At 49.0% G+C, this 24086-nt stretch overlaps 1 protein-coding gene across 7 annotated transcripts in view; it reads left to right on the top strand.

Annotated features, from left to right (window-relative positions):
- The window catches only part of Nlgn4x (neuroligin 4 X-linked), a 163090-nt gene extending 139459 nt beyond the window's left edge, over positions 1–23631 (top strand). For all 7 annotated transcript variants that reach the window (XM_040286892.2, XM_040286891.2, XM_005335530.5 and 4 more), the window contains 3 exons: positions 12116–12301; positions 13887–14676; positions 19851–23631. In XM_040286892.2, the coding sequence (XP_040142826.1) occupies positions 12116–12301; positions 13887–14676; positions 19851–20703 (1829 nt within the window). In that variant the 3' untranslated portion in view covers positions 20704–23631. The remainder of the gene's footprint in view (positions 1–12115; positions 12302–13886; positions 14677–19850) is intronic.
- Positions 23632–24086: the final 455 nt, after the last annotated feature.

Below are 24086 nucleotides of genomic sequence, written 5' to 3'. Positions count from 1 at the left end.
TGTCTGAATTCTGTGATTCTTGGTTTCTTACCTGTTCGAGTTGTTCTTGCAAAGTTGCAAAACATCCCTTCGATTCCTCTTCGCCTGCGTCTGCCAGGCAGGAACTGGGGTAGCGTGGATATTTATTGCGTTTCCCGCTTAAATATAGCCATTTCTATTTTTGCCTTGAAGCACGCACGCAAACACCTTCAGTCTAAGAATAAGACGTGCCTCACAAAGCCATGTGTGTCATCTGGGTCTTAATATAGCGTGCTTTTCTCTCAATGTGTGTCGCTTTGATATTTGACATTTTATTCACCATAAAAACCATACACATGTTGGTGGATAGAACAGAGCCATCAGAGAAACACCTGGATCCTGAGAAAAATGACTACTTCCACAAAGACGTCTTCATTTCATATCCATCTTCTCCTGCATGCAGCTCGGATTCCCTGTCCCAGATATCGGAGGATTCTCAGAGACTAAATCTCCTGAGGGCACCTGTCTTTCTCTAAATAATTTAATAATTTCCTTATTTTGGAAAAAAAACTTTCTTGAATTTCTCATGCTGTTTACATAGGAGACCTCACCAAGTTTTTCTTTTCTTTTTTCTTTCTTTTTCTTTCTTTTTCTTTTCTTTTCTTTTTTTTTTTTTGATACTGGGAATTAAATTCAGGGACACCCGACCCCTGAGCCCTATTTTGCATTTTATTTAGAGACAGGGTCTCACTGAGTTGCTAGAGCCCCCCTTTGGCTGAGGCTGGCCTCCAACTTGCGATCCTCCTGCCTCAGCCTCCCAAGCTGCTGGGATGACAGACATGCGCCAACAATAGAGGAAAACATATTTTTTTTTGCACTTTCTGAAGAATGCTCAATAATTAGATGTCTGATCGTTTAAATGTTCCACCAGGAGATATCACTTCTCTACGGAGTCATTTCTGATGATCCCTGTAGGTTGGAGTTCTAGGACCCTCATGGAGGGTGAACAGAGACACTGCCCAACCATCTGGCGACACCCAGCACAGAGAACCACCCAATCCCAAATATCAATTTGTAGTTGGCAGTATTCGCCTCGCGGTGAGGTACCGCCTGTCCATCCAATACGGGTGTCCAGTACCGCTTTATCAGTAGTCGCTACGGAGTGCTGTTTGGGGTGTGATGACAGGAAATTCTGTAGAGACACGGGTTTTCTTGCAAATTATTGTCTTTTGTGGTTGGTTAAATCTGTGGGTATGGAAATCACAGATGCAAAGATTTTTTTTCCTAGGTCATAAATAGATAAATAGACAATAATAGATAACAAATAGATACCCTTGCACTTTATTATATTCATTATTATTCTTTTGAACATTACAGATGCAATTCTGTATATTTTTATGCATGGAATATATCCACATTTCTATGTCTTCATATATAAATACGGGACTGTCTTTGGGGATTCTCTGCTCTGCACCTGCAAAAGGTCCCTTTCACCTGGAGGATGTCTTCTGAGACTTCTCCGTTGATGTCTAAAACCCCGGAGCGTCCCGTGCCCGATGTGTGCTGTGCATTTTTTTGTGTGCCCACGTGAAAAACAACCTCTCTGGTCCCATCGCCAACACAGCTCCCGGATGCCTAACGGGTGGGTAACATATACCACGCGGAAACACTGGGACTAGGCGTGATTTGCTTCTCCAGAAGGACAGAGAGGGCAGATAAAAATGTCTTCATGGTCCTTGGAACTCTTGAGCATGCGCACACACATATATATATATTTTTTAAAGAAATGATCTCTCCCTGTTCCAATGATCTCTCAATCGTTTCTCCAAATTCCACCGGTGGAAGTTGACGTCGCCGAATGCGATAGTGGTCGCTGTTTTCTCGCTGCTGACGTCGGTGCTGGTTTTCACGTTATCTTAGAAGGACTCATGGATGGGTAGGGACACGTGGCTCTGAGGTTGGAGTTCAGGATGGGCTTGCACAAGGGCCTGTGTCCGGTCCCCAGCCCTGCACAAAGGACCCGGCTAACCACCTAGCAAGCCAGTCGCATGCACCAACGCCCCAATCTTAACCTTTCCTGTTCCTTTGGGTATCAGACGTTAAATTGTCCACGACGTCATCCGCCTCCAACAACGAGGCAGGAGCAGATGGTTTCCATCCACCGGCCCCTGGGAAGTAATTGCATTTTTAATGCGATTTCAATCATGGCAAAAGGACACAGGAAGTCCTTCCAAGATCCCTCTAGTCTCTGGAAATCGTGTGTTCTCACGCCTTTTTTTTTTATCATCCCCTGATCTAATTCTCTCCTCTGAATGTCAAACTATTTTTAAAACAATTGCGTTATTTTCATTTGCGTAGTTATGATTCTTCGTCCCTGGAATGGGCAGTTTGCATCTCTTGGTTTTCTTTCCTTGACGAGAGGGATTGCACCACGGGGAGCGTGTCCACCGAGCCCCATCCCCAGCCCTTTTTGTTTGGAAACAGCATCTCTTGAACTCGCAATGACCTCACAAAGTCGCCGAGGCCGGCCGGCCTCCAACTTGCCATCCTCCTGCCTCAGCCTCCAGTTGTTTGTTCAAATAACTTCCAAATTCTCTCTGAAATCGGAGCTCACTGGAGAATGCACGAGGCTGGAGGAGGATCTCGAATCCAAACGTGGTGACCACAAAGGGACTTGGCAGTCGGCCGGTGGACTAGGTCGTGCATGGAGCTTAAAAGAAATGAATGTCTCAGCAGCAGGATCCTTCAGGTCGTTAAAAATAGGGGAGTCACCTGCTTCTGCCGCCTGCTTCGTGCAGGCAGAAAGGTGGAGGCTGCCAACTCGACCCCATTATTTCCCGTGTTTCTTCCTGACTCACTTCTTTCTCATTTTAATTTCGGGAGCTGGGAACTCGGCGGGGGGGGGGGGTGCCCCATCTCCTGCATCCTCATGATGGCAAGTCACAGGGACAGGGTGTATTTTTGGAAGTCATGTGGCTCTCGACCTCCGCGTGTGTGCAAGGTGACCTGCCTGTGGGTTGACTGGGGACATCTCCAGTTAGGTTCCAGAATTACCGAGAAATTGCGGTGGGCTTCTGGTGGGCAAGATGTGCCCTGGGATCCCTTTGAACATCCATATGCAACGATAGCATCTTAAATCAGGAAAAAAAAAATTCAGCTGCCCCGAGCTGGAGCCCATGCCTGTCATCCCAACGGCTCGGGAGGCTGAGGCAGGAGGATCCAAAGCTGGAGGCCAGCCTCCACAACTTAGCGAGGTCCTAAGCAGCTCAGTGAGGTCCTGACTGTCCACATCCCCAGCCGTCTTTATTTTTCATTTTTGAGACAGGGTCCCTCCATCTTGCTTGGTTCCTCCCTAAGTTGCCGAGGCTGGCCTTCAACTCGCCGTCCTCCTGCCTCAGCCTCCTGCCTTGCACCACCACACCCGATGATCTTCTCAGAAAAGACTTTGCAGTCGGCCGTTTGAAATAATATCTGCCTCTTTTTTTTTTTTTTCACCGTGCTATTTGCAGCTTTCTTAGACTATTTTCCGGCTCCGTTTTCTCATTAAAGAAAGCTCCCTTTGTGGACATGAGTAATGGCCATCGTTAGAGGAATCGAACACTAATTAAAAGCGCATCTTTCTGTGCACAAGGCAAATCAAAATAAGGTCTCGCTGTGGACAGCCTCTGAGCCTCTAGCTGCATCCATTTCCGCCCGAGGGGGATAAGCTTCTGAATTCTGTGTGATTTCCTTCTTTTTTTCTACAAAACTCGGTTTCTAAAACTCTGTAATATATCCAGTGGGGTCTTTATTGCCCATTTTACAATCTTCATCTGCACCTGGAATTTTTTTTTAATTAAATAGTATGGTTTTTTTTTTTTTTTTTTTTTTTTTTTTGGTGACATGAGAAGTGACCGTTCTGTCCACGGTTGCGTAGAACCCCAAGGTTTGCAGTTCTATCCTAACACGGTTAAGTGCTTCCGAAGCTCAAAGTTAAATCCAGATTCACCGTTTGCAAATGGTGCAGGAAAGAAGATCGTGCACAGGCGCCTTGTGGGGAAAAAAAATAGAAGTTTAGGTGCCTATTGAAAAATGCATCCTGGGCTCTGAATATTTTTGCAGAGGCTGGACATTTTTATATTCCCATTTTTTTTTCTTTTTTTGCTCACCAGCGATTGAACGAAGATGCAGAAATCACTGAGCTACACACTCAGCCCTTTATGTTTTTATTTTGGGACGGGGTCTCACTAATTGGCTTGCACTCTTGCTCAGTTGCTGAGACTGGCCTCCGACTTGCGATCCTCCTGCCTCAGCCTCCTCAGTCGCTTGGATTATAGGCAGGTGCCGCCAAATGAAGTAATATCCTTAATCTGATAACATGGAATCAGGTAGTTATTCCTGGTTTATTGACCTTATCAAAATGTTGCCTTTAACCGGTTCTTGTCCCAAATTGTCCACTTGGACCTTCTCAGGTTAAAGTTAGTGGCGAAATATAAGGTTCAGTACATTGTGGCTCATTATATATTCACTGTGCTTCCTGCTAATTCTGTATAAAACACGAGAGGCTGTAATTTCCCTTCTTTCTGCTGCTCTTCCCTGGTTTTAGCACCAACTTGGATCAGCTCCACTTACTTACGAAAAAAAAACACTCATTTCCGCCCAGTGTGGTCACACACGTCTATAATCCTAGCACCTAAGGAGGCTGAGGCGGGAGGATCCCAAGTTGGAGGCCAGCCTCGGCAACTCACCGAGGCCCTAAGCAATTCAGCAAGACGTTTTCTCAAAATAAAAAGAAGATTAAAAAAAAGGTCTGAGGGTGTTGCTTCGAGGTGAAGCACCACTGGGTCCAATTCCCAGGACCAAAACAGAAAAAAAAGAAAGACAAAGAAGGACGCTTATTTCTATTTTCTGCAAGAATCTACCCAGAAACGCAGAGTCTTCATTTATTTTCTTACTTGGAGACCCCAGGGGCTGGTGTTGGAGGTGGGGCTCTGGGCTAAGAGGTTAAGTACCTCTGATTGAACTCAGAGGTACTTAACCTCTTAGCCACACCCCCAGGCCATTTCGTATATTTTACTTAGAAAAAGGGTCTTGCTAAGTTGCTTTAGTGCTTTGCTCAGTTTCTGAGGCTGGCCTCCAGCTTGCTATCCTCATGCCTCAGCCTCCCAAGCCTCTGGGATTGCAGGTTTGCACCACTGTGCCCAGCCTCTAGCCATTTTTAATTTTTTTTTAAATGTTATTTACTTATTGATAGCTCTGTTAGTCTTCACATCTTTTTTTTTTTTTTTACCATTCTTCTCAGATTATTTGCATATGTGCCTGTGTATTTTTTCCAAGATTTTCAGAGTAAATCTCCATTTGGTGAAATGAGACCCTCAGTGTAACTGATTTTTCCTTTTTCTGCCTCCACAATTACATAAACATTGAGCCAAGTGTAAAGATGAAGTTCAGAGTTGTTTGTCTCTAAACTTTACACACCTCGCTCCTGTCTCTGCTAGCATCCGGTGCAGTTCTTAAGAAGTTTGGTGTCAGTCTTACCCTTTGGGTTTTTCTGTTTGTTGTTTGTTGTTGCTTTTGTTTTCTTTCTTGGTTGCTTTAAAGTGCTAGGATTTGAATTCAGGGAATTCTGTCTGTATGACTCCTATTCAATACTGGTCCTTCCACTCTTTTTTTTCCCCCAAGAAGACTTGTATAATTTTTCTGCATTCCATGTTTTAAAATTTCACATTTATGAGTCTTTTAAGGGCACTGGATAAGCTCATTCAATATGAGTTCTTTGCTTTTTTATCATTTTAAAGGCACCTTCCTGACCTCATTCCCCTATATCTCCTGCTCTAATTTCTTTTCTTCCTTTTGTTACCTGAAGTAGCTACACCTGCCTTGGCGACCCATTATTCCAAGAAGTACATTTTTATTCCTTTATTCTTATAGAAACTGTAGGAAAGTTCTTTCATCTGGTCTTCCAACCTGAAGGTCATCTCTCAAAATTTCCTCAATTCTATAATTCCGTAAATTCCGTCACATAATTAATCATTAATCTCTTTGATCATTATTCATGTTATACCTGTGACATCCACAGTGACATTTCAACTTCTCCTGACACCTCCCTATTTGGAATACATTTCCTTGAGGACAATGATTTTGTCTCTTTCCATTTTTTTAACTGGTCTGTTCCAATAATCACCTCCTATTTTGTTAGTTGGTTTCTTGTTGCTCTGACACATAACTAATACCATCAGCTGAAAGGAAGACAGATTTGTTCTGGCTCACGGTGTCCGAGGTCCAGTTCCTGGTGGCCGACTCCATGGCTCTGGCCCAAGGGGAGCAGAACAAGATGGCGGCAGGGCCTGGAGGAGGAGAGCCGCTCAGGACAGGGCACCAGGGAGCAGAGAGAGCTCTGCTCACCAGGGACAGGACAGAGACCCCAAAGGCACAGCCCAGGGACCCCCTCCTCCAGCCACACCCCACCTGCTGCAGCCACCACCCAGTGAGTCCATCCAAGTGGATTAATCCACTTATTAGTCTACACCCAGTGAGTCCATCCAAGTGGATTAATCCACTGAGTCTACACCCAGTGAGTGCATCCAAGTGGATTAATCCACTATGAGTCTACACCCAGTGAGTCCATCCAAGTGGATTAGTCCACTATTAGTCTACACCTCTTACAACCCAATCATTTCACAATATGGCGGCAGGGCCTGGAGGAGGAGAGCAGCTCAGGACAGGGCACCAGGGAGCAGAGAGAGCTCTGCCCACCAGGGACAGGACAGAGACCCCAAAGGCACAGCCCACGGACTCCCTCCTCCAGCCACACCCCACCTGCTGCAGCCACCACCCAGTGAGTCCATCCAAGTGGATTAATCCACTATGAGTCTACACCCAGTGAGTCCATCCAAGTGGATTAATCCACTATGAGTCTACACCCAGGGAGTCCATCCAAGCGGATTAATCCACTATTAGGTTACACCAGGGAGCAGAGAGAGCTCTGCCCACCAGGGACAGGAGAGAGACCCCAAAGGCACAGCCCAGGAACCCCCTCCTCCAGCCACACCCCACCTGCTACACTCACCACCCAGGGAGTCCATCCAAGTGGATTAATCCACTGTTAGTCTACACCAGGGAGCAGAGAGAGCTCTGCCCACCAGGGACAGGACAGAGACCCCCAAAGGCACAGCCCAGGGACCCCTTTGTCCTCCAGCCACACCCCACCTGCTGCAGTCACCACCCAGTGAGTCCATTCAAGTGGATTAATCCACTTTCTGTCTACACCTCTTCTAACCCAGTCATTTCCTCTCTAAGCTCTCTGCATCGTCTCTCACATGAACTTTCAGGGTGAGGCCGTCTCAGCTGAGGTTGGGACACTGTGGCGCTTCGGGTGGAGGCAGAACAGCTGAGCGGCCAAGGTCACCCCTAGGGGGAGTGGGAAGGGGACCCAGGGCCCAGCTGCAAGACTCAGGTGGGATGGCCATTAGGTTGGTGCTGGGGGGAGCACAGAGGTGAGGAGCCACCTCCTTCGGACGCCCTGGTCCCCTGGACGGGGGACTGATCCCTGGATTGCACGGTGGATGCCGTCTTCTTGCTTTGGTGGCCATCAGATTTGCATTTTGCATTTCTCGACTTCCCGAGGCTGAAACAACGTATCTTCTTGGCTCTGAATGTACAAGGCCCAGGAGGGAGAGTGCAGGAAGAGAGATCCTTTAACAAAGGGAAACATTGTTAATAATTCAGCTGCCGCCTGTGTGCATGCACCAAATCCGAAATAGGAGAGATACCAACGACACCGAAATGCAGCAGTGCGAAACCCTGAAACCCGTACCGCGTGGTTCATCCCAAGACCCCGGGGGAAACCACACCTGGTTGCCTCAGAGCCCACGGGCGCACGTCTGAATACCGCTAAATACCAGACCCGCGGGGCAGGCGAGGGGTGCACACCTGCCAATCACCTCCCCTGAGTCTGCTGGATCTTGCAGGATCTACAAAACCCGATCATGGGAAATGGTGTTGCAGGTCCCAGAGACAGAAGCCATGGAAAATTCTAGAAACCACGCATTTGTGAAACCCCGAGTGGCAGCCCGGACCTAGGAAGCCTGTTTTGCAAAACGTCAGCTGGACCCAGGTGGAGCGTGCTCTGCATCCGCAGCGGGATGGGTGGCCACCGCCATTCACCTGTCCATCATTCTCTAAGACAACTGTTTGACGTGGCCCAGGGTTTTAGGTGTCGTTTGGAATCTTGATTTAAAAAAGGGTGCTCGACGGAGCTTCTTATTCTCACTGCATGACCCGCTTGAAAGCCATTTCAAAGGACGAGGACGTAGAACTTCACCATGAGGAAAGTGATGGACTGGAACATAGGGTCGTGGATAAGAAAAAGAAATTTAAAATAGGAAACAGTGACAACTTATAGAGAATCGTGAGTGTAGACAAGTTCAAATGAATCCCGCTCATATACACACGTGGTGTAAATAGCTAAGGAATGAGCATCTACCACCCAGTGACTCAATCAATAAAATGTGGTTCCCTGTGGAATACTACTCAGCCATCAAAAAGGATGCAGCAGGAGAGTAAATATGGATAATAATGATCTTTTGTCCAATTTAAAAAAAAAGCTACTAGAAAGGGTTTCTCTTTGCTCTTTTTTTTTTTTCCCTTTGGTAAGAGGGCAAACTCAGACAGGTGACAAATAGGGTGAGATTGTTATTTCTGGAAATAGAAAACCTTTTTCTTTCCTTTCTCTCTTCTTTTGAAGCCCAGTTTTGGGGTTGGTGACCAAAGAGAAATGCAGAACGTGTCTCTCTCTCTCTCTCTCTCTCTCTCTCTCTCTCTCTCTCTCTCTCATTCATTCATTTCCAGTGCAGCAGCCAAAGGAGGCCGGTGCGTGTCCTAAGGTTTAGCGTCCAGGAAGAGCACTGAACAATTTTCTCTAGAATCTCTATTTTAAGCTCCTCCTCACCTTGACGCTCGGCTTGGGTGACCTTGAGACTTCTGATGGGTGGGAAATGAGACTGGGTTGTGCGGCCGGCCGTTCTAGGAAAAAAAAAGAATACGCGGCAGAGGCGTAGATTTGAGCAGGAACCTCTTTTAAATGTGGCTTGTTCAACGGGCATTTCTTACATTCCCCCAAACTCTCGGCTCAATTGTCCCTCTTCAGACGTGGGGACTGCACCTTGAGCTAAAGAGAATGTAAATATGAACATGTTATCAACATCTGATATATGCATTGGATATATATGTTCAATATTCAATGTACATATTCAATATATGTATTTAAATGAGCACCTAGTAATTGCACCCAGGTATGGGGTGCAGTGGGATAATTTGAAACACCTGTGCTATCAGCATTGATCTATTTGCACCCAAGTCCTTAGCAAATTTTCCTGCACATGATGATCACAACTCGAATTTTATGGGGTTTTGCAAAAGGTGAAGTACTTTGATAGCCATCACCTCATTCAAAGTCGTGCACTAAAGGACCTTTGCTAACCTCGTCTGCTTTTCTTGCAGGGGTTGGGTAGATACCAGGGATCGAACTAAGGGGACTTCGACCCCTGAGCCCCGTCCCCAGCCCTATTTTGCATTTTATTGAGAGACAAGGTCTCGCTGAGTTGCTTAGGGCCTCCCTTTGGCGGAGGCTGGCTTTGAACTCCTGATCCTCCTGCCTCAGCCTCCCCGGTCGCTGCAATTACTGGGGTGCAAATAAGTCAAAGGAGGAGATAAAATCCATGCACCGATTATGTCTTCTGGGACACACCTAATTGGATGGTAAAAAAAAAAATATGAGTTTGGCTCAAATAACTTACAATATTCAAATTAAAAATAAATTTAATGAGGGCAGGGGACCCTTCAAAAAATTCTCCAGTAAAAATAAAATCTCCCTATAAGTTATGCAGCAGTTAAAAAAAAAAGTCCTTTTATTTTTGGTTTTGATTTTCAGCTGAACACTTGAGACCCTGACTGCATTAAAAAAAAAAAATGTGAATTACATTTCTGCAGAATCCTTCTGCAACCAGGAGCCTGAGATGCATCCTTCAATCTACGGGGAGAGAGTCCATCACCCCAGACCTCCCCATTTCATTACCTGAAACTCCCCTTCCACCTAGTCCTGAAGTCTCAGTTTCCAAGCTTCTCCCGTTTTGCAAAGCCTTGGAGCGCGCGGGCCTACTGTGTGCAGGGAAATCAAAAAGCAACCGGACAGAAGCCTCGTCTGGGGCTGGCCTGCAGGGGGCGCCGTGCTCTGCCAGGGGCCCATGCACAGAGGCACCGTCTGGAATTGCCCAGAGAGCAACATGGCAGGCGGAGAAGGTCAGCAGCCAAAAAGTGATTGACCAGGAGAGGTTTTGCAATGCCTGGAGGTGGAGCTGGTTTTCATCCGTCAGCATCAAAATATCTCTGAAGGGGCTGGGAGCAGGGGTGCACACCTGTCATCCCAGCAGCTTGGGAGGCTGAGGCAGGAGGATCCCAAGTTGGAGGCCAGCCTCAGCCAAAGGGAGGCCCTAAGGTCTGCAGGGATCCTGGTGTCGACAAACCCAATCCTGAGTCTGCAGAGAAGGACCTGGGCATCTCATCAAAGTCCCTTCCTGTCAATCAAGGGCCCCCAGTGCTGACCCCACAGCTTCCCTCCCGGAAGCCCTGCAGGACCTGCAGCCCTGCCTGGCCTCCGGGCACAGCCTCCGCCACCGTCCTCACACACCACCTGCAGGGGACATGCAGGAGGGAAGTCACGTCCCTGAGAGGAGCCAGGGGACCCCGAAGGGGGGACTTCTGGGACCCTGATGCAGACCAGGTCCCGGGACCCAACCTCAGCTCATCTGCCCCAGAACTGCCCCAGACACATTGGCTTCTGTGCGACCTTGTTCCCGTGCCGACCTTGGCAGCTGGGGGTTCCGACCCGGTGGGTCCCCCTCAGGCTTGCAATGTGCCCCCCCTCTGACCAGGAGGGTGAGGTTCCCCCAGGTGCAAAGGGAAGAAATCGCTGCAGCAAGACGAGGTGGGGCGTCCGTGGGCGCCTCCTGCTGGACAGAGTGTGATTTGCAGTTTTAGCTGCTCTTGGTCGAGCATCTCCCTGGTCCTTGGTTTGTTCCATGTGGAAAAATCTCAGGCAGTGGACGCCCGTGGATGACCCGTCCGTGCAACTAATGAAACACGCAGGATGCTTTAGCGGGGGGGGGGGGGAACAGATGCGTGATTTTGCTTCTGATTAGTTCTCGGTGACGGTGGACGGCACTTGGACACGTCCCACATAGATGGAGTGTCACTTCTCCTCCTTCTGGTGGCACATGGTGCAGAATCACCCTGCTCCTGTGGTCACATATGCCCCCAGGGTCATAATTTCCCATTCATTCTCCTGTCCTCCCTACTCCACACCCCTCCCCTCCCTTCACTCCCCTCTGCCTAATCCAAAGCACCTCTGTTCTTCCGTAACCCCCCCCCACCTTATTGTGAATTAACATGCACACATCAGAGAACGCATTTGGCCTGGGTTCTTTGGGATGGGCTTATTTCACTTAGCATGAGAGTCTCCTGCAAATACCCATCGTGCCATTCTTCTTCATGGCTGAGTACTATTCCATTGTGTATATATACCACGTTTTCTTTATCCATTCGTCTATTAAGGGACACCTAGGTGGGTTCCACCGCTTAGCTATTGTGAGTTGAGCTGCTATAAACATGGATGTGGCTGTGTCCCTGTCGTGGGCTCATTTTAAGTCCCTTGGGTATCGACTGAGAGGTGGGATAGCTGGGTCCCACGGTGGTTCCTTTCTCACATTTCCGAGGATTCTCCATCCTGCTTTGCAGAGTGATTGCACCAATTTCGCAGTCCCACCAGCAACGTACGAGTGTGCCTTTCCCCCACACCCTCGCCCCTCATTGACCGTTACCTGTATTTATTGCATTGATTGTCCTGATGGCCGTTCAGACTCGGGTGAGACGGAATCTCTCTGTACTTTGAATCTGCATGTATCCAACTCCCAGAGATAACACCCCAAAAAAAAACAGTAACCAACCCCGTCGATAACTGAACTAAGGATCTGAGCAGACCCTTCTTCACAGAAGAAGTGCGATCCACAATATGTAAAAAACAAAACAACAAACAACAACAACAAAAAAAACTGTCGGATGCTCACAGGGTGCAGGTGTGCAGGTGCTTGCTGTGACTGACAGGCGGGTCTCGCCCCTGCAGGCTTCCTGAGCACCGGGGACCAGGCGGCCAAGGGCAACTACGGGCTCCTGGACCAGATCCAGGCCCTGCGGTGGATCGAGGAGAACGTGGGGGCCTTCGGAGGGGATCCCAAGAGAGTGACCATCTTCGGCTCAGGGGCCGGAGCTTCCTGCGTCAGCCTCCTGACCTTGTCTCACTACTCGGAAGGTAATGCAGGTGACCCCCGGGGCAGGGAGGGCGGGGGGGATCTGCAGGAGCACTGGGTCCAAGGATGGTCCTCTGTCACTCTCTAGGGGAGCCCTATTGGCATATGTCGAAACTGTCCCATGCTCAGTCCCTTATGTAAAATGGCATTTATTATCTTTTAAAATACAAATTCATAGATTACCTTTTTTTGGGACGATGCCTACCAGGGATTGAACTCGGGGACCCTCGACCCCTGAGCCCCGTCCCCAGACCTATTTTTGCATTTTATTGAGAGACAGGGTCTCCCTGAGTTGCTTACGGCCTCCCTTTGGCGGAGGCTGGCTTTGAACTCGCGATCCTCCTGCCTCAGCCTCCGGGGCTTGTGGGATCCCAAGGGTGCACCACCCGGTCCGGCGGCTCTTTTAGCATTTTTAACTTCTTGATTTAACTTACAAATGCCTCCAAGAGGTCGAACAATGACACGGGATTTTCCTCCAGGGCTCCCGAACACGTGGCTCTTGAGAGGCCAACAGTGGAGTCAGTGCAGCGGGCTCCAGTGTGCATTTCTGACAGAAACGGGTCCCCCAGGTGCCTTTGAGTGACACATTAGGCAGCTTCACGTCCCAATCCCATGTCATCTCCGCGCAGTCGCCCAACCTTTCCAACCTCCCTCGGAGTCAGGCAGTTTTTTATTTCTCATGGGACACAGCAAACGTTACCAAACTCAGTTTTGCATGATGCCTACGATTTGGAAACGAATGAATTTTCTTAAAAAAAAAAAAAAAAAAAAAAACTGCTCATTGGAAACCCGTTGAAGATTTCTGCCAGCGTAGCTCATTTTATTTATTCCCCGAGAAACCTAAAAGCCCGATATCTTTCCACCAAAGGCAGGAACACACGTGCTTCCCTGGATGCTTGCTCTGAATCGGATTCCGGTGTCTTTTATCATTATCATTTTTTTAAAAAAATTATTATTTTATTATTATTATCATTTTAGATTTTTATTTTTCCAGCGCAGTCCTGAAGTCCTGCTTGTGAGAGATGCAAGCTCTTTGGACCTCATGCACAGGCAGGGCACGCATTTGGGGGAGAGGCAGATACCAGGGAGCATTTTTACGCACGTGCCTGAAGCCAAATTAGCAAAAAAAAAAAAAAAAATGCATAAAAGTCAAATAAAATCCATGAAATGGTGCAAAGATAAACTGCATTTTTTTTCCTCCCTTCTCTCTCTGTATTTTTTAAATCTGGAGATATATCCGTGCAGACGCACCACGGCAGCAGAGCTCTGCGGATGCATCGTGCCTGTGCGCACGGGCTGCTGTGCGCACGGGCTGGGGTGCGCACGGGCTGCGGTGCGCACGGGCTGGGGTGCGCACGGGCTGGGGTGCGCACGGGCTGCGGTGCGCACGGGCTGGGGTGCGCACGGGCTGCGGTGCGCACGGGCTCCGGCTCCGGTTCCGCTGCGCACGGGCTCCGCTGCGTGGTGCCGGGTGCAAACGTTCGTGCGCCCCCCCGGTGCGGGGGGAGGGACAGTCGCAGCAGCGTCTGGGACGTCCCTCCCCCGCGCGCACTCACTGGCTCGCGTCTCTGTGCCCGCCCCCCGCAGGTCTGTTCCAAAAGGCCATCATCCAGAGCGGCACGGCGCTGTCCAGCTGGGCCGTCAACTACCAGCCGGCCAAGTACACGCGGCTGCTGGCCGACAAGGTGGGCTGCAACATGCTGGACACGACGGACCTGGTGGAGTGCCTGCGGCACAAGAGCCACAAGGAGCTCATCCAGCAGGCCATCACGCCGGCCACCTACCACATCGCCTTCGGCCCGGTCATCGACGGGGACGTGATCCCGGACGACCCCCAGATCCTCATGGAGCAGGGCGAGTTCCTCAACTACGACATCATGCTGGGCGTCAACCAGGGCGAGGGGCTCAAGTTCGTGGACGGCATCGTGGACAACGAGGACGGCGTCACGCCCAACGACTTCGACTTCTCCGTGTCCAACTTCGTCGACAACCTGTACGGCTACCCCGAGGGCAAGGACACGCTGCGCGAGACCATCAAGTTCATGTACACCGACTGGGCCGACAAGGAGAACCCCGAGACGCGCAGGAAGACCCTGGTGGCCCTCTTCACCGACCACCAGTGGGTGGCGCCCGCGGTGGCCACCGCCGACCTGCACGCGCAGTACGGCTCGCCCACCTACTTCTACGCCTTCTACCACCACTGCCAGAGCGAGATGAAGCCCAGCTGGGCCGACTCAGCCCACGGCGACGAGGTCCCCTACGTCTTCGGGGTCCCCATGATCGGCCCCACGGAGCTCTTCAGCTGCAACTTCTCCAAGAACGACGTCATGCTCAGCGCCGTGGTCATGACCTACTGGACCAACTTCGCCAAAACCGGGTAGGTGCCATCCCCTCCTCCTCCTCCTCCTCCTCCAGTCCTTTCCTTCTCACACCTGCACCCCCAAATCGTTTCCTTGACTCGTGCAATATCATCCGAGCACGCCTGTCATCCTAGCAGCAGCGGAGGCTGAGGGAGGAGGATTGCAAATTGGAGGCCGCAGCCTCAACCACTTAGCGAGGCCCCCTGAGCCGCTTACCAGACTCTGTCCCAAAGTAAAAATTTAAAAGGGCTGGGGGTGTGCCTCGGGGGTTAAGCACCCCTGGATTCAACCAATCTCTGGTACCTTATCTATTTATATTTTAATTTTTTCTCTCTCTCTATATATATATATTTCACTATATATTCTACCTGAGAGTGCTTGGTGCTCATTGAAAAAATCCTCCAATTGGTGCTCGCTGCTGCAGGACGGGCAGATTTTTGATAATTGATTTCTGAGCTGAGGGCAGAATTGCAAACCTCCTCCCGACCTGATCGCACTTGTTACGTAAAAGGATTCTTTGAGACGTGTGGGTCACCTTGGCAACTGACCTGACCGAGATTTTGGAATCTTGTTTTCAAGGTGGAGTGAAATGCTTTAAACCCAGGAGCCAAGGAAATCAGGGGTTAATGACAGAGGTGTATCAACACAGGTTTTCTGTATCTTCAGGAATGGAGTAGACATGTGTGACTGTATGTGATTTAGATGTCTGTTGTGTATACACGTGGGTGCCTATGTGTGCATATATAAATATATGTAGATGTGTGTGCGCATACACACAGACACAAACACATATTTATACCTCCGTTTCTCGTACAGTATGCTCATTGCAGAAAACCCTCCACAATTGGCAGATTCTGAAGACCCCCAAGTCCCTTTTATAAAATGACACAATATCGACATGCGACCCGTCCACATTGTCTTATGCACTTTAAATATTTTCTGATGACTTATAATACTGATATGAGAGCAGTTGCTATAACATGCTATTTAGGATATAAAGACGGGAAATTCTGCAGAAACACAGGTTTTTCTTCCAAATTATTTTTACTCGCGATTGCTTGAATCCGTGGATATAGAAATCACGGACGGCCACCAAGATTTTTCTATGTCCTAAATATATAGATGGACGATAATAGATAATAAATAGACATGCACTTGTACTTTATTATATTCAGTGTGCATCTTTTTAACGCCATACATACAATTTTATATTTTTATGCATAGAACATATATTCAAATTTTTATTTATAAATATATCCTGAACTGCCTACAAAAATAGGTAGAGATGTAGATATACTTTGTTATAGGTAGTACATCTTTTTTTATTTTTTATTTTTTTGGATACCGCAGATTGAATGCAAACTCAGAGCACTTAACCCCTGAGCCCCGTCCCCAGCCTTATTTTGTATTTTATTTAGAGACAGGGCCCCACTGAGTTGATTAGGGCCTCCCTAAGTTGTTGAGGCTGGCCTCCAACTTGCTGTCCTCCGGACTCGGCCTCCCCAGCCTCTTGGGTTACAGGCCTATGCCACCCTGCACAGTTTCATCTATTATTTACTTTGTACCAAAAAAGTTCCATCTCAATCCTCATTAAAAGAGCCTACTTCTTGTCTCTTACACGTTTCAAAGATCACCTTTGTGTGCTTTTGCTAAATGCAAAGCCAGAGTCGTTTATCAAATGTTTAATTGACCCAGTAAAGAAGAATGAAACCCAGAGAAAGCCATTAAATTCTCATTAGCTGTTCCTGCTGCCGATGTGTCTGAGGATGAGGTTGGTGCTTTCCCTATTTAAAAAAAAAAAAAAACTATAATAAAGAGGAAGAAAGGAAAGATGCATGCAACAGAAGTTGGAAGGACACTTCATTTCTTGTGTGCAAAGAAGGCTTCTTAAACTGGTGGTGCACCCCTGTGATCCCAGCTGCTCGGGAGGCTGAGGCAGGAGGATGGTGAGTTCAAAGCCAGCCTCCACCAAAGGGAGGCCCTAAGCAACTCAGGGAGACCCTGTCTCTCAATAAAATGCAAAAAATAGGGCTGGAGACGGGGCTCGGGGGTCGAGGGCCCCTGACTGCAATCCCCAGTCCCCCACTCCAAAAATAATAATAATAATAATAATAATAATAATAATAATAATAATAATAATAATATATATGACACAGTTGGTGCTTCTAGCAGAAGTGAGGAATGAGGTCCTGGTGAAGTATAAATCTAAAAACACTGGTTGGGACCAAAATGGCCATAGCCAATCCTACATTTTTCCCTTTTTAATTAATTAATTTATATATTTTTAAAATTAGAGACAGGGCTTCGCTAATTTGCTGAGGCCGGCCTCCAACTTGCCATCCTCCGGCCTCAGCCTTCCAAGTCATGGGGACCACAAGCGTGCACCCCTGCACCCGGTTTGCTCTTTTTTTTAATACTGAATTTCACATTTTTTTTTTTTTTTTTTTTTTTGGTCCAAGAGGTATTTGAGGCTGAGCAGACATCGCCCCCTGGTGCCCGGGAGGAGTTACTGAGGCACCTGGTGGAGGACAGCTGCTCCATCAATCTTACTTGGATGCAGAAGGAGAAATTGGGAAACAGGAGCCTCTGGTTCTGCACCGGCCTCCGGCCCTCTCTGGAGCCTCTGAGCAGGGAGACGGCCCCGGGTCTTTTGCTCAGCTCCGAGAGTTGATGGCGGTTTCACAGATCCTGCCTGTGCCTCTCGGAGACCTTTAATGGCTAGATGGTATCATCGGGCTGCAGCCGGCTTATCTGGGTTTCCCAAATCCTCTGCTCTATTCCTTGAGAACAAAATAAATGTGTTTTTCTTTACCTTTGGAAACATGCACCGAGTTCCTGGCCGCAGAGCCCTGGAGCTGTTGCACAGACAGATCACTGTTTGTCCTGGTGGCTCGGCGCTTCATAAAAGCTCTCTTCTATCTAATAGACGCCGGGCGGCAAACTCACACCCGAGGGCCAAAGAGGGGGCATCTTTACCCCTTTTCATGTCTTGGGGGAACAATAAAATACAGAGGCCCAGCCTTTTCCTGGCAGATCCCAGTTAAATAGAAAAGACTTGAGATTCCTTTTGCAAGATGCATACAAGACACGTGAGGCGTCACATCAAAGCAGACGTCTTTCCAAAAACATGCAGAAAGAAAAGTGTCATGGATCCAGACTGGCTGATTTTTCAAACGTGTAAATGTTGCTAAGTAGGTAAGAAAATTCATGATAAATGGACTTAGACATATATATATGCATATATGCATACAAGTATGCATAGACACACATAGGCACTGTATACAGTTGGCGTTTAGTAAACAGGATATAGTGTGTTTTATTCAATTTTTGTGTTTCTGTTAACAAAATACGCAATAAGAACAATTTAGAGTTTTCTTGGAGCTCATGGTATCAGATGTCTCAGTCCATACACAAGTGGTTCCATGGCTCTGGCCCAAGGGGAGGCAGAACAAGATGGCGGCAGGGCCTGGAGGAGGAGAGCCGCTCAGGACAGGGCACCAGGGAGCAGAGAGAGCTCTGCCCACCAGGGACAGGACAGAGACCCCAAAGGCACAGCCCAGGGACCCCCTCCTCCAGCCACACCCCACCTGCTGCAGTCACCACCCAGTGAGTCCATCCAAGTGGATTAATCCACTATGAGTCTCCACCCAGTGAGTCCATCCAAGTGGATTAATCCACTATTAGTCTACACCCAGTGAGTCCATTCAAGTGGATTAATCTACTATTAGTCTACACCAGGGAGCAGAGAGAGCTCTGCCCACCAGGGACAGGACAGAGACCCCAAAGGCACAGCCCAGGGACCCCCTCCTCCAGCCACACCCCACCTGCTGCAGCCACCACCCAGTGAGTCCATCCAGGTGGATTAATCCACTATGAGTCTACACCAGGGAGCAGAGAGAGCTCTGCCCACCAGGGATAGGACAGAGACCCCAAAGGCACAGCCCAGGGACCCCCTCCTCCAGCCACCCCCCACCTGCTTCAGTCACCACCCAGTGAGTCCATCCAAGTGGATTAATCCACTATTAGTCTACACCAGGGAGCAGAGACAGCTCTGCTCCCCAGGGACAGGACAGAGACCCCAAAGGCACAGCCCAGGGACCCCCTTCTCCAGCCACACCCCACCTGCTGCAGTCACCACCCACTTAATCCACATCAGTGGATTAATCCACTATTTAGATCAAGGTTATCATAGTGGAAATATCTCACCTATGAACATTTTTTTTCATTGTCTCACACATGAGCATTGGGGGACACCTCATATCCACACCTGAACAATGTGGTACACTATATAAAGGTATATTGGACGCCACTTGGAGTATACAGGTGGCATACACTGTGGTACAGAGCATGCAATATGCAGTATTCCTGTGTACACTGTATACAGTAAACACAGGATAGACTCTAGTCTACAATAAGGTGGCCCAGGAGCCTTTTTTCCGTAGCAATCGCTCACGCATTCCAATAATCGTATTGGAAGATGATCAATAATATTTCTTGAATGCTCAGCTGTTTATGCAACAGCAATGCACGTTTTTATTTGATGTTCTGTGCTAAAATTCCAGCATCTGTCCATGGACTTCAATTTCCGTTCCTGAGTGAGATAGAGGGTGCTCACTGGGTCAGCCCGAGTAGCCTCTGAAATCCAGAATCCTCTCCGTCCCTCCTGTCCACATGGGGGGATAGTTTTTATGCATTTATTCAATTTTATTTTTAAGGTCGTACGTCTACTGTTCCCTGGAGGTGTTTTGCACCATTGCTGACCTATACCCCAAGGAGCAACACACTCCAAAAAAAGAAAAAAATATATATTTCCAAACACTGTCCTCCATTGTCCCTATGGGACAAATGACCCGGTGGTTTGAGATGGACCGTTTCAAAGCGATTTGAAATACCCAGTTCGCCTCGAGGCATGGAATCGTGCAATTCCTGGAGTGAAAGAAATCGCATGCGTTGCAAAAGCAGGGACATTGTGGGGGACAATCATCCTTCAGACCAAGAGGGACTTACCTTTGGTTTCCAAATGGTGGACGCACCTTGGATGGAAGCAGAAGGTGCCCGGGTGGAGCTCAGCAATCATCGCGGGCCGTGACCCTGTCACGGATCCCCACGGGGGTAGGTCGGGCCGAGATTTCCCTGTCCCTTGCATTGGAGGGTGACCTCGATTCTCTAACCCCTGCTCCTTTCTCCGCAGGGATCCGAACCAGCCCGTCCCCCAGGACACCAAGTTCATCCACACCAAGCCCAACCGCTTCGAGGAGGTGGCCTGGTCCAAGTACAACCCCAAGGACCAGCTGTACCTGCACATCGGCCTCAAGCCCAGGGTGAGGGACCATTACCGGGCCACCAAGGTGGCCTTCTGGCTGGAGCTGGTCCCCCACTTGCACAACCTGAACGAGATCTTCCAGTACGTGTCCACCACCACCAAAGTCCCTCCCCCGGACATGACCTCGTTCCCCTACGGCACCCGCCGGTCCCCTGCTAAGATCTGGCCCACCACCAAGCGGCCGGCCATCACCCCGGCCAGCGGCCCCAAGCACAGCAAGGACTCGCACAAGACGGGGCCCGAGGACACGACGGTCCTCATCGAGACCAAGCGCGACTACTCCACGGAGCTGAGCGTGACCATCGCGGTGGGCGCCTCGCTGCTCTTCCTCAACATCCTGGCCTTCGCCGCGCTCTACTACAAGAAGGACAAGCGGCGGCACGAGACGCACCGCCGGCCCAGCCCGCAGCCGCGCAGCGCCACCAACGACATGGCGCACATCCAGAACGAGGAGATCCTGTCGCTGCAGATGAAGCAGCTGGACCACGACCACGAGTGCGAGTCGCTGCAGGCGCACGACACGCTGCGGCTCACCTGCCCGCCCGACTACACGCTCACCCTGCGCCGGTCCCCGGACGACATCCCACTCATGACGCCCAACACCATCACCATGATCCCCAACACGCTGACGGGCATGCAGCCCCTGCACACCTTCAACACCTTCAGCGGGGGACAGAACAGCACCAACCTGCCCCACGGACACTCCACCACCCGCGTATAGCTGCGCGCTCCCCTCCCCCGCCCGTCCTCCTGCCCTGGGTGGTCCCCCTGTCCCCTCCAGCCAGACAGAAACAGAACCCGGCACCCCCATCTCCCACCCGGGACCCAGGTTGGCTTCCCCCCCCAGGACTGAGGATCGAAAAGGAAAAAGAAAAAAAAAATAGAAAAAAAAAAAGAAAAATCAAGGGTCATCTTGGTGACCCTGCCCACGTCGCTGGACGCTCGCTCCTGGAATCGACCTGTCCCCTCCCCGCCCGCCCCTCTGCACCCCAATCCACTTCTGACCCTGTGAAATGTGAAGAAAAAAAAAGCGCATCCATTTCCGTGACCACACTGCTTTAAAGATCCCCCCACCCCCGTGCCCAGGGGACGCTTGGGTGGCCTCCGTGGGTGACGTTTCTGCCACTCAGCCAAGGATATCGGATTTCTTTTTTCTTTTTTTTTTAAATCACAGTTGGGGAGAAAAACAAAATTTAAAAAAAAAAAACCGTATCCATCATCACTCATGTCCTTCATGTGCCACCCAAGGGAACCGCGCGGAACCTGGGCCAAGGAAATGCCCCTGCGGCGGGTCCTCGGTCGGTCACCCCTTGGCGCCCACCGTCTCATGGAGAGACAGAGAGAAGGGAGCGGAGGATTTTTATTGTCAAAATCAAGAGACTTCCCTGTGCAGGAGAATCCCTGTAGTTGTGCGCGCAGAGCCGCCGCCGTTTTGCCCGCTGGAACTACATTGAAGAAACTTTGTACAAATCAAAAAAAAAAAAAAAAAACAAAAAAATTAAAAGTGTACATAGCCGTGAGTTTAAAACACACACACACACACACAAAAAAAAAAAAAAAAACAGAGGAGGGGCGGGAGGGTGGAGAGGATAAAAAAAAAAAAGATTTAAAAACGAAAAAAAAAATTTAAAAAAGCTTTTATCGGTGTTTTTAGTTTGGAAAGAGCTTTTAGCAAAAAAAAAAAAAAAAAAAAACAAAAACCGTGGTTTTCATCGTGCTCTGAATGTATATAAATATATAAATATATATATACATGAGTCATTCCACCTGTTTCCTTCCCTGCAAAAAAAAAAAAAATCAAACGACAAAAAAAAAACAACAACAAAAAAAATGGCTTTTGTTCTTGATGAGGTTACACGGAGACGTGGGATTTTTTTTGTTGTTTGTTGTTGTTTTTGATGTTCTTGTTGCTCCGAGTGGTTTCGTGGGTGGGGACCGGTCGCAGGTCCACTCCTGGGCTGCAGAAGTGCCCGCCGGGGGACGTCGGTGGCAGACCCTTTCTTTTGGGGGGGGAGGGGGCGAATTTTTGTCATTTTCTGGGCATGGGACTCGGTGCAAGCTCCATGCACACCCAGCAGCAGCGGCAGCGGGGACGTGGGGGAGTACAAGTGTCCCTGTGTCCTCTGGGGTCCCTTTGAATGGGTTTAGGAAGATGTGCTTCCAACCCCGGGTCCCTGCCAACATATCAAAGAAAGCCCCCTTGGTGGAGCCTGCCCCGGGGCGGTCAATACCGCACTGTTGAGCTGGGCAGCTGCAGGGCCATGTTCCCCAGGAGGGGACCTGCTCAGCCTTGCTAATGGGGTGGCAGCAGGACACGTGCGTTCCTCTTGGACTCAGCGGCGGTGAGCCTTTATGGATCAGCAATCCAGTTTTTATTTATTTTTTTCATCATTTTTTTAAAAAATGTCCCTTCGAATGTCCCTTTCAGGGATTATTATTATTTTTTTTTTTTTTTGAGCGTTTCCAAGATGGAAGGACAGAGTAGGAGAAAAAAAAAAATTTCCTACACCCCCACCAAGAAACAGTCGCCAAAGACGTTGGAAGACAACCTACCTGGGCCCCGCTGTTGGCCGTCCATTGCAGAAAGGCCATCTCTGGTTCGAGCGTGGAGGTGGACACTCTGCCTGTTTTTGCACCTCTGCCACTTTGCAATAACGACCGACCTTCCTTCAACTCCCAAGTCCCCCCCCCCGCCGTAGTGGTGTGTCCCAGCATGGAACCTAATACCTGGGACGGAGCTCTTGGGGACACCTGCATGTCCACCATACATCCGGATGCTGCTGGCCATCTGGATGTTTGGAGAGCTGGGCTCTGTGTATAAATATGTGAAATAGGATGACCCTCCCTCTCCACCCCCCTCCCCCTGCACCGAGCACCTGCAAACCACAGTCCCCTGTCCACAGTGAAATGTCCTGGATAAGTCGTCCCTGCAAATTGTTATTATTATTATAATTTTTTGTTGTTGTTTTTTTTTGTTTTGTTGTTGTTTTTTTGGAAAGCTGTGCTCAGGCCATTTCTGCAAGCTGCCGCATGGCCCCAGCTGGTCCTCCAGCAGGTGGACACCTGTCCACTGGCTCGGAGGGTCCGCCCGGATGGGGGGGGGTTGAGTCTGTCGTAGCGTGCACCCCGCTGTCTGTCCGGTATCTCTCATCGTCTTCTGGTAGCAATATGTACAGTCCTGCGTCCGCTTGGTGGCCCCCCGGGGGTAGACACAGAGCGTCCCCCGTGTTGCGTGGATCGACTTTTAGCTTTTACAGAGGATGAGGATCCAAAAATTAAAAGCAATTTCATACGTCGCGAAGGAGATCTTATTTCTACGGGAGAGAGGTTATAGAGTCTTCAGAGAGTCCTATGAGAGGGGAAAAAAAAATATAAAAATATACTTGCTATCTATATAAAAAAAAGAGAAAAAAAAAAGAAAAAAAAGGAGAGAAAAAAAAATTAAGGGGAAAAAAAAACCTACTTTCTTAGGCTTTTATTCTTGATCTTGAAAGGCACGCAGGGTTCAATGGTTCTTTGGGTTATGATTCTGCAACTTTTGTTTTTGATTTTTTGCCTTAAGTAATGATAGAAGATATATATGGCTGGACACATATGTATAAACTTTTCAGCAACATTTTTAATAATAAAATATCACAGTATTTTCTAATGCTTTGTGCAAATAATTGGCCGTCTTTCCTTTCTTTTGTAGGTGGCCGTGCTTGCTTCTTGGATTCTTTGTGGGTGTTCTGGTTTTTTTTGGGGGGGTGACGGGTACATGTGATTGACAGGTGCATAGGAATTTATGGGCGATAGATGCATGCAGACTCTCGTGCATTTAAAATCCCTCAAGATTGCCCTTCTATCCGATATTTTGCATCGTGGGAACACAGAGACGCACACCTCACACACATGCAAATGCACACCCAAAGATTCACACGCTCACATCTGCACAGGAACACACGCATTGAATAGGAATTGCACCCAATATCAGCCAGTGACGGTCACCTGCACTGGCCACCGGGTTCCATCCCCGCATTCGATTTGCATTGGACGCGTGAGTCCACGTCACCCACCCAAGGTCACGCCAGCTGCTGGGGCTGCCCTGACCCGTGAGCACAAGAA

This window comes from Ictidomys tridecemlineatus, chromosome Y (assembly GCF_052094955.1).
Source record: "Ictidomys tridecemlineatus isolate mIctTri1 chromosome Y, mIctTri1.hap1, whole genome shotgun sequence".
Taxonomy (NCBI): domain Eukaryota; kingdom Metazoa; phylum Chordata; class Mammalia; order Rodentia; family Sciuridae; genus Ictidomys; species Ictidomys tridecemlineatus.
The sequence above is the reverse complement of the archived record's forward strand: the minus strand, read 5'-3'. Positions and strand labels throughout refer to the sequence as shown.